The sequence below is a fragment of the Brassica rapa genome, chromosome A05 (assembly GCF_000309985.2).
Source record: "Brassica rapa cultivar Chiifu-401-42 chromosome A05, CAAS_Brap_v3.01, whole genome shotgun sequence".
NCBI classification, from domain to species: domain Eukaryota; kingdom Viridiplantae; phylum Streptophyta; class Magnoliopsida; order Brassicales; family Brassicaceae; genus Brassica; species Brassica rapa.
The window spans coordinates 8,121,448-8,135,243 of record NC_024799.2 but is presented as its reverse complement, the minus strand read 5'-3'; the positions used below and the strand labels follow the sequence as shown (position 1 = coordinate 8,135,243).

Sequence of the window (13,796 nt, the reverse complement as noted above, 5' to 3'; positions counted from 1 at the left end):
ATTTGAAAGAACTAATATATAAAAAAAATTTAAGTCCTCAAATTATCATACAAAATTTTAAAATTATAATTCAGTTTAAAATATGCGTGATTTCTTAAATCTCAGATTGAATTTAAAAAAAAAATTTCCTACTCTACATGTCTACCATTAGTACTTACTTGCGTAAACTTTTAGCCTTTGGCCCTGTTCGTTTCGTGAATTGGACGCGGCATCCAGACGCAGACGCGGACCGATGTTCGTTTGGTGCAAAATAAGAGGTTAAGTTGGACGCAGCATCCAGATATATTTTCACAACTCATCCGGATTTTTCGGAAATTCTGGATGAGACTTTTAAACGCTTCCAGAAACAGTAAACTCATCCAAAAGTAGTAAAAGTCGATAATACCCTTAATTTATCCTAAGAATTACAAATTTTGCCTTTAATTTCTAAACCTAAAAAATTGTTTTGTCGCCGTCGAAAATCAAATCTGATTCTTCTCTGCAACTTCTCTTCAACCATGAATCCTCTCTTGATGCCAGAACCCTAAATCTACCTCCTCTCTCTCGCAGTCTCTCTCTCTCTCTCTCTCTCTCTCTCTCTCTCTCTCTCTCCATCTGCAATGTGAGGATTCGAGCTCTGTATCCATCACACAAACCCATCTCAAGCTATCTTTTGATCTCTGACACTAACCCATCTCCGAGTTCTCTCGGTCTCTCAATCTCCGACCTCGAGCTCTCTCTCTCTTTGAGGTAATTATCTCATCCTTTTGAAAACTTCGGATCAATTCGTTAAGACTTGAAAGTTTCAAATTTTGTCTTGTTTATGCTTAGGTTTGTGTAAAGCCGAGCTCTCTCTCAAGATCTCTCTCTCTCTCTCTCTCTCTCTCTCTCTCTCTCTCTCTCTCTCTCTCTCTCTCTCTCTCTCTCTCTCTCTCTCTCTCTCTCTCTCTCTCTCTCTCTCTCTCTCTCTCTCTCTCTCTCTCTCTCTCTCTCTCTCTCTCTCTCTCTCTCTCTCTCTCTCTCTCGCTCTCTCTCCCGAGTTCTCTCTCTCGAGCTATCTCTCTCGAGCTCTCTCTTCTCCGAGGTAACTATCTCTGATACCACATTGATTTGAGTCTTATGGGTTTTTGGGTTGATGAAGTGATGATAGCATTGGGTTTTTGATGCTTAGGTTTGTGTAAAGCTGTTGCTCCTCTCAAGTCACTCTCTCGAGACCCTCTCAAGCTCACTCTCTCACGGTATGACGTTATGTGTATATTTGTGATGCATTTGTTTTATTCTCATCAGTGAGTTTGTGATTAATTAGCTGAATTACATCACCAATACGTCCTTTCTTGTATATTTGAGCATTTGAGCTCTCTTACCAAGTGGTTTTAAGTCACAAAACATGTACTGTCATTTGCCAGCTTCAAAAGGTCTGTTATTTTTTTTCTTGCAGGTCGCAGGCTCTCTCAAGTTCAAACCCTCTCCATGCTCAGGCTCTCTCAAGTTCAAACCCTCTCAAGCTCAGACTCTCTTTAGTAAGGTAACAATCTTTAGTAAGGTTGCTTAGAGCTAATGAATGTGTTGTGTCGTTTGTATATTCATTATTACATTCAGACAAGAAAACAAAATAAGACAGAACAGATCTTTTAGTAAGGTAACAATCTTTTAGTATGGTCTTCTTGTTTCATTGTGTTCTGAGGGAAGAAAATGATTACTTTCCCACCTTCATTTAACCGTAGCTCTTAATACAAGGAAGCTCTTGTTTTATTAGTATGGTCTTCTTGTTTTTGTTGCTGTGTCTTTGTAGAGTATGGTCTTCTTGTTTCATTGTTTGCGCTTAAGAGTCTTAAAGTCTTGTATTAACTCGTTTTTATTTTTGTTTCAGTGACTATCTGTTCAAGTTTGAATGGCATCTGTCCCTGGAAGTGATGTAAGTCATTCTCAACACTCTATTTTGGTGTTTCTGTGTTGCATTTAGTCTTGACTTAGATGGTCTTTACGCACTGAATTTAGTTTAGTCTTGACTTAGATATGGTCTTAATGCATTGAATTTAGTTTAGTCTTGACTTAGATGGTCCTCTTGTGTTGTTCATAGACTGTATTGTGGAGTGATGAACAAACACGGTTTGTGCTTCAACTAAGAATTGAAGAAGAACTGAAAGGCAATGTGAAAAATAAGGTTCTCCATGAGACTGCGAGAAAGACAATTGCAGACAAGTTTTATGATACATATGGGGTGAGGCATCCATGGATAAAGTTTAGGAACAAGTTCAACTCTTGCAAGAAGCAATATGGAGCTATGAAGAGGTTGACTCACAATATGGCCATGTTCGTTTCGTAAACTGGATGAGAATTCCAGACGCGGCATCCGCGCACAGTAACTGGATGCAACAATCAGATGTTGTTCGTTCGCGATTCTGGAAATTTTGGATCATGCGTCTGGAAATTATATCTGGCTATAGTATAGGCCGTCAATTTAGTTTTAAAACTGAATTTACTAACTTGTAGTACTTACTACTCCCTCTGTTTCTGAAAAACAGATTTTCTAGAGTATTCACGCATATTAAAAATATAATAAATATTTACAATTAAATTTATTATTTATGTTATTATATATTTTCTAATAAATATCAACTGATAGTATTTAACCAATTCAAATATTTTCAATTAATATGTTTCTTAAAAATATACAGTTTTTAAGCATTAACTAATAAAAGTACTTTAATTTTAAAAAATTTATTATTTTGAAACAAAAATAAATCTAAAAAATTTTATTAAGCCGATGTTCCGGTGATCGATGTTTGTTTGTCCTTAACTGGTGTGATAATATCAAAAACTATTTCACTGGTAATAATTATTGCTCGTTGAGTAAATCTCCTTTTCCAAAAGGGGAAAGACAAAAGGAGGCCTTTGCAATGGAGAATATAAAAAGTAGAACACAAAGGAAGTTTTATTTTCTTCTTCATTATTATTAATAAAAGACTTTTGCAATGACAACGACACAAAAGTAGCATATAAATGGTGGTGGTGGAATTTATAAAGGGGGTTGGGGCCTAATCACTTACTCCTGTTTTTATTCTTTACCATATCACATCCATCTAATCTCTTAAAAGTAAAATTATATCACTGTCTACCACTGAATATATTCTTAATTATAATTTAAGTTGACCTGTCTAATTAATCATTCTTATTATCTTTTTAAAATGCATAATAATTCAAAATCCTTTACATAAAGTATCAATTTTCTATTCAAATCAATCAAGTTCAGAACTTTTTTGAAGCAAACATTTTTTAACCATGATCATCATGTTTTGTTTTCTCTTTAAAAAAAAAACTAATCGATTAGTACAACATCTATTGATCTTGACTGATCCCTTTATTTGACGTGAGAATTGTAATGATTCTGAAATATTATAATGGCTTTTGTGCTTCCCTGTATAACTCAATATGATCTTATGGTTAATGCTTTGTCGATTCATTTTTAGATGAGTGTTGATGCTTTATATATTTTTCTTAGTTTATTACCTGATTTTAGTTGGTTAGCATGAATTAAGTCATTTTAATTATTTTCTCAAATATTTAAGAATAGTGGTATAACAAAACTAAAAGAAAGCTTGCAAAAAAGGAATAAAACTTGCATCTAGATTCAAGATACTTAAACCGAAGGACCAAAACTTATATTGAGTTGGTGTGGAAGTGTAATGTGTATAATACGGATACAAAGTTGGAAAAATAACGAAAAGAAGAAGAAGATATGCATGGATACTTATATTTAGATATTTTTATCAGCTGAATGAACAGATTCTTAAAGATAAGAATAAAAGAAGAGGATATTAAAAAAATTAGAGAGAAAATTATGAAAGAGAATAATTGTGAAAAACTGTTGGGATTGTCAAATCTAAAATTAATTGAAATTTGAAAGAGTATAAGCCAATAGAAGTAAAAGGAGATCTTTCACTTGGGCCATAGAGAATCTATGCTCACTATACATGTGCCTTTGCTCCTTCAATATACACGAGGATTGGGGGCAACAACAAAAATACAAAAATATGATTATAAATTGAAAAGAAAAAAAACATAAATATTACATATTAGTGGGACCTATTCACAATAGACCAGTTAAACAGCGACTCTTCTTTCTTACATATCTAAGCGTAAGCCTGAGGTCTGAAACCAAAGCAACAGAAGTAAACAAAACATAAAAATAAATAAAAATACTTCTTTTTCAAAAAAGCGACTACTCAGTTTGATATCTTTGTCGTAAAATCCATTTCGAGAAATTTCACGCGCGATTTGTTTATACATTTCTCAGCATTCTCCTTATTCTTTTACGATCTTTGTTTGTTGGTTGGTGTAGTTTGAAATTGATCAAAGCGGGCGACGATGCCGACACCGGTTACCACGGCGAGGCAATGTTTAACGGAAGAAACAGCACGCGCACTAGACGACGCGGTAGCCGTCGCGCGTAGGAGAAGCCACGCGCAAACGACGTCTCTCCACGCCATCTCCGGTCTCTTAACCATGCCTTCTTCGATTCTCCGCGAAGTTTGCATTTCACGCGCCGCTCACAGCACGCCGTACTCTTCCCGCCTCCAGTTCCGCGCGCTCGAGCTCTGCGTCGGCGTATCTCTCGACAGACTCCCTTCCTCGAAACCTTCTCCGACGACGACGACGACGACGGAGAACGAGGCGGAGGAAGAGCCGCCGGTGTCTAACTCCCTCATGGCGGCGATCAAACGCTCTCAGGCGACTCAGAGAAGGCACCCGGAGACTTACCATCTCCATCAGCTCCACGGTGGGGTTACTCAAACGACGTCGGTTTTGAAGGTTGAGCTTAAGTACTTCATATTGTCGATACTCGATGACCCGATCGTGAGCCGGGTGTTCGGCGAAGCCGGGTTTCGGAGCACGGACATAAAGCTCGACGTGCTTCATCCTCCGGTGACGCGGTTCCCGCGTTCTCGCTGTCCTCCACTGTTTCTATGTAACGTAACCGAATCTGGCTCTGGTCGGGCGAGATTCGGGTATAGCGGTGACTTCGACGAGAACTGTCGGAGAATCGGGGAAGTGTTGGGTCGGAAAGACAAGAAGAATCCTCTTCTTGTCGGAACTTGCGGCGGTAAAGCGCTCAAAACGTTTAGTGACTCGATCAACAGAGGAAAGGTAGGGTTTCTGCCTCTGGAGATTAGTGGGTTAAGCGTCGTTAGTGTAGCGAAAGAGATCGGTGAGATGAAACTCGATGAGTTGGGGAGAATCGTGGAGCAAAGCTGCTCGAAATCTAAAACGGGGACGGTTTTGAATCTAGGAGAGCTCAAGGTCTTAACCAGTGATGCTCTCGTGTCGAGGCTCTCGGAGCTGTTGAAGCTTCATTGTGAGAAGCTCTGGTTCGTCGGGAGTGTGTCGAGCAACGAGATGTATTTGAAACTGATCGAGAGGTTCCCCACGATTGACAAAGACTGGAATATTCATCTTCTTCCTATTACATCTTCGAATCAAGGAGTTTATCCCAAGTCAAGGTAATGTCTTTTATAGTGGCTTTATTTTCGTTTTATTTTGTTTTTTTTCGAAACTAGAAATCTCTAATACTGTGTTTGAAAAATTCTCCGATTTAATTTCGTTTGGTTAGATTCATATATTTCTATATAATTATAGTCAATTCAGTAAAAAGTTTGGATAATTAAGATTTTTTTATTTATCGGATGATTTGAATTTTCCGGATAAATGTTTTTGCTTTTAGCAGTGTTTAAAATATGTAGTTAAGCTATAATAATGCATTTTACAAGAAACTGATGTTTAGATGGGTGTCTACACCGATTTTTTAACCGAATTTTCGGGATGAATGTTTTTGTTTTTAGCAATGTTTAAAATAGTTAAGCTATAATTATGCATTTTACAAGAAACTAATGTTTAGACGGGCGTGTAGACCAATTTTTTAACGAACGGACTGAATTTAAAAAAAAATCGCTTTAGAGAAATAGCTTTATACATGATTTGCCGCATAGGCGCTTTCTGAGCCCAACTTTTATAACACTGGTATTTAGTGTTGGGAAAGTCTAAAATATTTTTGATTGAAACGTGACGTTTTGTGGTTTCATCTACAGTTTGATGGGATCATTTGTTCCATTTGGAGGCTTCTTCTCATCAACATCAGATTTCAGAGTACCGTTTAGTAACTCAATGAACCAGTCTCGTCTTCCTCGGTGTCATCTCTGTAACGAGAAGTGTGAGCAAGAAGTCACAGCCTTAGGTAAGTCCGGTGATCAGTGTTCAGAGAAGTTGCCTTGTTGGTTACGTAATGTGGAATCTGAACAAGACAAAGGGATTCTCAGACAGGTGCTGCTTTTATGAACCAACTTCTTCTCTGAATTCGAATCTCTCAGTTACTATCTTGAGAGTGTTTAGTTCTCATTCAGTGCAGGCTAAAGATGATCCAAACACACTAGCTTCTGTGCAGAAGAAATGGGACGACATTTGTCAACGAATCCATCAAACTCCGGCGTTTCCTAAACTCAGCTTCCAGCCTGTTAGACCACAGTTCCCACTTCAGCTTGTTTCAACCCTTCAAGCTGAGAATCCGCCACACCAACCCGGTTTATCTGTAAAAATCTCGAAGCCAAAACATATAGAAGATCACACAACTCGCACAACAACGAACTCGCCTTTGAGCTGTGTTACAACAGATCTAGGGCTAGGAACAATCTACCAGGAGTCAAGCACACCGGTATCACTTAACCGGAGAGGCTTTGAGCTGAGCAAAGAGAAACCATTGTCACGGTACTGCAAAGACTTCAAGTCTCTCAGAGAATTACTCTCTCGGAAAGTAGGGTTTCAGAACGAAGCTGTGAACGCCGTTAGCGAGATCATCTGCGGATACAGAGATGATAGAAGCCAGCTAGCTTCAGCCACAAGTAATGTCTGGCTCGCTCTTCTTGGACCAGATCAAGTCGGGAAGAAGAAAGTAGCAACAACTCTCGCTGAAGCCTTCTTCGGCGGGCGAGAAAACTGCGTTTGCGTGGATTTCAAGGCACAGGACCGGCTCGACGATAGATTCAGAGGGAAAACAGTTGTTGACTACATCGCCGGAGAAGTGTCCAAGCGTGTGGAGTCTGTTGTTTTCATCGAGAACGTGGACAAAGCTGAGTTTCCTGATCAGGTAAGACTGTCTGATGCTGTGAGAACTGGTAAGCTCCGTGACTCGCACGGAAGAGAGATCGGTATGAAGAATGTTATAGTTTTAGCTACTACTTCGAATATTCTTGATGAGCGTGTCGAATACTCCGAGGGAAGAGTTCTCACCCCTAAAAAATGTAAACTCCAGATAAAACTCGCCGACAATGCTAACAAGAACGGTCTGAATAAGCGAAGACAGGAGTTAGGAACAGAGGGTACAGAGCTTCGAGCTGTAAAGTCTCAACGTTCGTTTCTCGATCTGAATCTTCCAGTGGATGAGACAGAAGCAAACGCAGATGAAGAAGCGCATGCAATGTCCGAGAACAGTAAAGCTTGGCTTGAGGATTTTTTCGAGCAAGTTGACGGGAAAGTGACGTTCAAAACGATCGACTTTGATGGGTTAGCGAAGAACATACAAAGGAGCATCTTGTCGCATTTTCGTCGGTCGTTTGGACATGAAACACGTCTAGAGATCGAAAGCGATGCGATCCTTCAGATTCTAGCTGCCTTGAGATGGTCACCAGATGAAGAGAAAACGGTTGATCAGTGGATGCAAACCGTTCTTTCTTCAAGCTTCGCTGAAGCGAGACAAAAGTATAATTCCAATTTTTCTTTCGCTGTGAAACTTGTCGCCTCTCAAGATTCTACCGCTGAAGAGGAAACGGCGGGAATACAGTTACCGGCGAGAGTTGAAGTGATCTAATCATTTCGGTTTTTATTTTATCATATATATATATAGTGTGTGATGATAGTTATATGTAGATCTCCTGAGAGTTTTTGTCATCGGCTTGGTTTGAGTTTGAGCTTTGTCAACTAAATGTATATTATTATAAGCTTATAGCTGAGCTAAACTGTGGTATATAGCTTTTAATGGAGGGCCAAATTGCCACATGTTTTGGTTTTAGTTGGTTTTTACCATAGTTGCTATTGTTCTTTCTATCATTTTACGGTTTTCTGTATATTTTGTGTAACGTTATTAGTTATCATATGAGTATCAGTTTCATATTAGGATTCTGCATTTTTCGGTGTGCTTAATTTGTATATGAAGACCCATTCTGTTACTCTCTTTCAATTAATTAACAAGTAATTAAGGATTTTATTAAAAACGCAACTAATATGATATCACTAAGTCCATTCCAAAATTGTTTATTACAACGTTTCTACACGAAATGAATTTTTCCTTTTTAATAGTTCGAAGTTGAGTCTTGACCCTTTTTATATTTCTAATGAAATGTGGATTATGAAGAAATTTTGTTTAGATGGCGCACTGAGCTTTACATGGATGTTGACAGCATTACGAGATTATGAATTTGAATTTTCTATAGTGAATGGTTCACAATGTCATTCCTTTGAAATTTTACTGTTATACAGTATATAAGTGTTTTGCATTTGCATAACCACCGTTCCATGTTTCCTGTTTTGCAAAATAAATAACGTTTTATAGGAGGTACATAGCCAATTTGGGTCTAGACTCTTTATTTTCTCCTTACTAAACAAACAGACGATTTGAAAGAGGTGATGGCCAATTTGAGTCGATGCCTTGCTCCCTGTTTCATGATAGTTTGTCGTTAGACGTTTTGTATGCTTCTGTGGGAGCAGTAACGTTTTGTATCATCGGCCTAGTGAAGAAATGTCATTGTCGTCACTCACGTTTTGTATGCTAGTGTATTATCAGTATACAAACTTTTGTATCATTGTCGTCATATTCTTCATTCTCAATTTTTTCAATGTTTTTTGTTTTTTGTTTTTCTTGTTCTCTTTTCAATGTTTTTTGTTTTGTTTTGTGTATATCATGCTTAATGATCTAAGTATGTTTGACAGCTTGTAACACACCTTGGTGTTTATCCGAGGTGATGTTTTGTTCACAAGCAAACTCACTGACGAGGAGGCGAAATGGATCATGGAGACGGCTCAGTCGTTTTACTTGAACGACACTCAGTACAAGCTCCTCGAAAGATAATAAAAACTGAAACGATTTTTGTGTTCTTGAGACACGCTTGTATTAGAATTGTTTTTGTATGGTAATAAAAACTACATCACCAAATGGTTGAGAATACTTCTCTTTTGTATGATTTATATAGTACAAACTATATGTATACTGATAAGAACTGAAGTGTATATTGATGAAGAACCTTCCATTAACACTTCTCTTCATTCTTGAATCCTTCCTCTCTTTTAATGTGTTTTTTCTTTCTCCAATCCTATCTTAACTAAATTCCTTCACTAAAATTTAATACTTAAATAGTCATTAACTAATCTAATGTGTATTTAGGGATAATCATGCTCTTAGAGCAGAAATTTTTAGAGTGGAGTTCTTATATTCCGCTAAAAATCCACCATAAAAACTCTCAATAATCATATTCTTAGACCACCCGCAACGGAGTAACATCACCAATCCTTAGGGCTTAATCTTAGGTAAATACACATATAATAATAATATTTTGCTTAATAAAACTAAGGACTGGAACATATATAACTAAGGAATTTTAGGACTTGATCCTTATGGTACGTGGCTACTTGTGAATGGATGGGAAGGTTTTTGTGTTTCGTAGTGGGGAAAAAAAAGTCGTCATACTCGAGTCTCGACCGATGCAGAGAAAAAAATTGATTCTCGAGTCTGGCCTAAAATCTAGCTGAGGCATCTTATGAAAGAAAAAACACAAACTGAAACCGAAGAGCAACAGATTAGAGAGCACTTGTAGCGGCGCGCATCCGTTTCCGGCAAAGGGTTTAGATTCAATTGTCTGATTTATCATTCTTCTGAAATAAAAACGAAACCTTGTCACTCTACTAGATCTTGATTCTGGTAAAGTTTCGATCTTTATTGTACTTTAGGACTCTGCGTACCAATAATTTGAGTATGTTCTAGCTGTTACAGGTTTTCAGTTTTGGGTTTATGTTTAACTCTTTGTCTGATACAATCATTCTTGATCTTGATACAACCACTCCTGGTTTTGTTTTTGGTGTGTATATGAATGAAATGGACCAGATACCTTGTTCAAATTCGATCACTGTTTGTGAAAGTTCGAGTGGATCTGTCCCTGAGGCTGTGATTGTAGTCTCTGGCCTCAAGGGTGAGACCAGTGACTCTCTCTCTCAAACCATGTATTGATGGAAGATCAAAAAGAGAATGATTCAAGAATGGGGAAAGATGGTGTCACGAGAGTGATGCTTCAGAAAAAGCAAAGGAGAAGGAGTTTCACATGATTGATCTGAGTGGTGGAGGAGAAGAAAGTGATAATGGACAAAGAATCTGCAGGATTTGTCATTTTGGTTCTGATCAAACGCCAGATAGAGTTTCTGGCAAGTTTGTAAGTGTAGACTTGATTTAGATTGGTTGCAAATGCAAAAATGAGCTTGGCCTTGCTCATTTTCATTGCGCTGAAGCTTGGTTTAAGCTAAGAGGAAACAGGTACTCTATTCAGTTCATTAGCTTAGTAACCATATGGATTGTGTAAAACCTCTGTTTCTCTTTTTTGTAGTGTATGTGAAATCTGCGGTTCTTCAGCACTGAATGTTCCAGTAAGGTTGACGGAGGAGGAGTGTAGTGAAATAAAGGACACTACAACGGGTGAAGGAAGAAGACGTGGAAGTGGACAATCTTGCTGCATCTTCATGGTTTTTCTGCTTACTATCATTCTCCTTCATTGGTTCTTCAAGAAGATGAGTGGTTACTACCAAAACACATAAAATTAATTTGTTAGTTAATAAGCATATATGTTTGTAACTTGTACATCCTATTCTGACTCTAAGACTATATGGAAACAGAAGAAGATAGAATATAATACAAGATAGAATATAATACAAGTTTTTTAGATCAAACTCTGATTAAAAATTTAATAGATCGCCAAGTTCTTTAGAACAAAACCATTTTCTGAAATATGTTTTATAGCTTCAGACCTGAAGACTCTAAATTAGATAACACCATTGTACGTACCTTTTGGATTAGGATCTTTAACTATTTAAAAAAATATATCCTACTATATAAAAGGGACTAAATTCAAGGTTTTTGAGAGTATCTACCTCAGCCAAAATATTTTCATCCAAAAAAAATTAAAAATAAATGTCACTAAGAAGATAATTAACTAACATACGACTTTTGATATTTCTAGAAATTTCAAATTTGTAACTACTAATTTATTAATAGAATCATATATCTATATTAAATTATGTTCTATTTTTAATCGTTAGACTTCAAGGATAAATAAATTATTAATCTATAATATAGTTTATAACTTTATATCGTAGTTATAAATAAAGATAAAATAACCGGGGAGGGTGAAGAAGCTCATGTAAAATTATGTAAATAAAATAGTAAAATGGTGAGTATGATGAGGTGAATCTAAGAAAATTTGTTGTACAAATTATGGTGTTTTCTTCGTCCACTATAATGATTTAAAATAAAATATATATTCACATAAATAAGTCAATATTTGTTGTTGTTTTTGGTAAGATGTTAAGATTATCATTTTCTGAAAAGTTACACTGTTGTTTTTAAACAACTTGTTACAGCAAGGAAACAAAAACAACCAACAACAACTCAAGGTAGAAAAAGCCTTAAGGAGGTCTTATACAAGAAAGATAAAAAGAAGTAGAGAATAGGAGAAAGAAGAATTTGCCGGGTAAGAGAAGAGACGGTCACGCATCATACGGTCGAAAGAGGCAAGGATGACTGATGAAGGTGAGGAGACAGCTGTGAACATACGAGCATTACGCTCTTTCCACAGCAGGTAGATGGCGGACTGAAAGTAGAGATTGATGACTGAAGTAGCATGCGCATCTACGTTGACGCGAGGTTGATTGATCCAGGCTGCAACAGAGTGTAGATCAGCCGGAGGAAAAATCCAAATTTCAGTAGCAAAAGGCTCCCATATCAAGCGAGAGAAAGAGCACTCAAAGAAGAGATGATGGTGAGTCTCTATTTCCAGATTACAAAGGACGCACGTTCCGGAGACATTTAACCCCCAACGCCTCAAGCGATCCTTGGTTGGCAGTCTTCTCCGCAAAACCAGCCATGATATAAACGCATTACGTTGAATATGTTCCTTGAACCAAATAGTCTTGTGCCAATATTTATTGTTGATAGTGTTTATATTCTTTTCTAACATTAGTATCCATATTTTTTAGTAAACTGATCCAAAGAGATTAGTTTGTGGAGCTAATCAAACGAGGATTATAGTGTTTACTTTGGAAAAAGTAATAGGTTGAATGATAGATGGCGTGCGTGCTTTTTTACATGGAAATCTGCACATATATTAAAATTGTAAGATTTGAATCATAGAGAAAATATAGTGTATATGACTGAAGTTTGTCCATTCCGAAACTAAAGATGGCTTAAATTCTTCTTTGTCAAAATGCATAGATGTGAATCTTATATGAATAGAGTTTTCCATTGCTTATAGCAGTGTAATAAACTTCGTGTGTAAAGGAGAAAAAATGTTATATAAGTGAAAGCAAAAATTATAATTTTTTTCCTTGTGCCTATAGGCTCTTCGCAATTTGAAGAAGAAAGAACATATTGTGTGAAAATCTTTAGCTCGGTCAAATTTTATCGAGTTGTTTATAAAAGTGTTGTTATCTAATTCATGTAATTTTTCAGTGTTGATTTAAAAGCCCAAAAAATCCATTTATACTGACTTTTTGATATTTTTTTTTCTGTGATTTAAATTTAAAAAGAGATAAAACTCTCGATAAGTTATGTAAACTCAGAACAAGTATTTAGCTTTAGAAAGCATTTACATGTTTCAAACTTATAATATATACATATATAATGTTTAAAATTATGCATATAAAACCTGTGTAAAATGTGTCTGAATATGTTTCTCTTCTTTAATGTGTTAATCGTACTATATATAACATTATTTTAAAATTTCAAAAAGTTTATGTCACATACAAAAAACCATCAATAAAAAATATAATTCTCCATCTACAACAAGAAAAATATAAAAATATAAACATATAAATTTAAATTAAAAAAAACTAACATCGGAAAAACAAAAAGTTAATATAAAAAAACCAACAAATAATATTATAAATAAAATAAATTTATAAGATACAATCCGCGCGAAGCGCGGAAAAAATCTCTAGTATATTATAATAATGCTAAGAATTTCATGGTGAGACTCACTATTGCAGATGCTCTTAGGGCATGTTTATCGGAGGTAATTATAGGGTTTCTTACAGTGTTGGGTCCCATGTTTTATGCAAAAACCGGTAACAAAGTTGATGAAATAATAACCAACTAGATCTGGTCCCGCCCGACCGGGCGGGTGTTTTTTTTCTGTTTACTTAATGTAATTAAATTTTTTTACACCATTATATAATATATCAAAATTTTAATACAAATAATGACAAAAATACATCACATAATACAAATATTGCTGTAACATAATTTGATCACACGGTGGCAACAAAATTGATCATACTGTGATAAGGTAATATAATTTGGACCACATTTCTATTGAAAACCATTAAAATATGATGAAATAAAAAATTATGAGTTAGTATGATATATGAAATAGATAAATAAGGTATAACTTTTACGGAAATTAATTTTTTCAAAGGCTATGAATAAAATCATCATCCTCTAACAAAATCATTATCCTCTTGATTGATATCACGATGTATGTTTGTTGTTGTTTCTTCGTTTCCATTAGATAAAG

The 13,796-nt window shown here is 36.1% G+C and overlaps 1 protein-coding gene and 1 pseudogene across 1 annotated transcript; both read left to right on the top strand.

Moving 5' to 3' along the window:
- Nucleotides 1–2,726: 2,726 nt before the first annotated feature.
- Nucleotides 2,727–8,139, top strand: LOC103867997 (protein SMAX1-LIKE 7). The gene is made up of 3 exons (XM_009146093.3): nt 2,727–5,480; nt 6,066–6,297; nt 6,383–8,139. The coding sequence occupies exons 1-3, from the start codon at nt 4,348–4,350 to the stop codon at nt 7,835–7,837; spliced, it is 2,820 nt and encodes a 939-aa protein (XP_009144341.1). The 5' UTR covers nt 2,727–4,347; the 3' UTR covers nt 7,838–8,139.
- Nucleotides 8,140–8,375: 236 nt separating this feature from the next.
- Nucleotides 8,376–10,938, top strand: LOC103868246 (annotated as a pseudogene).
- Nucleotides 10,939–13,796: the final 2,858 nt, after the last annotated feature.

What these genes read in the sequence shown, in the direction of transcription:
- LOC103867997 (XM_009146093.3), top strand. Translation starts at nt 4,348, where the DNA reads ATGCCGACACCGGTTACCACGGCGAGGCAATGTTTAACGGAAGAAACA. An exon ending in GGAGTTTATCCCAAGTCAAG is followed by an intron (nt 5,481 to 6,065) that starts GTAATGTCTTTT and finishes TTTCATCTACAG; the next exon opens with TTTGATGGGATCATTTGTTC. An exon ending in ACAAAGGGATTCTCAGACAG is followed by an intron (nt 6,298 to 6,382) that starts GTGCTGCTTTTA and finishes CATTCAGTGCAG; the next exon opens with GCTAAAGATGATCCAAACAC.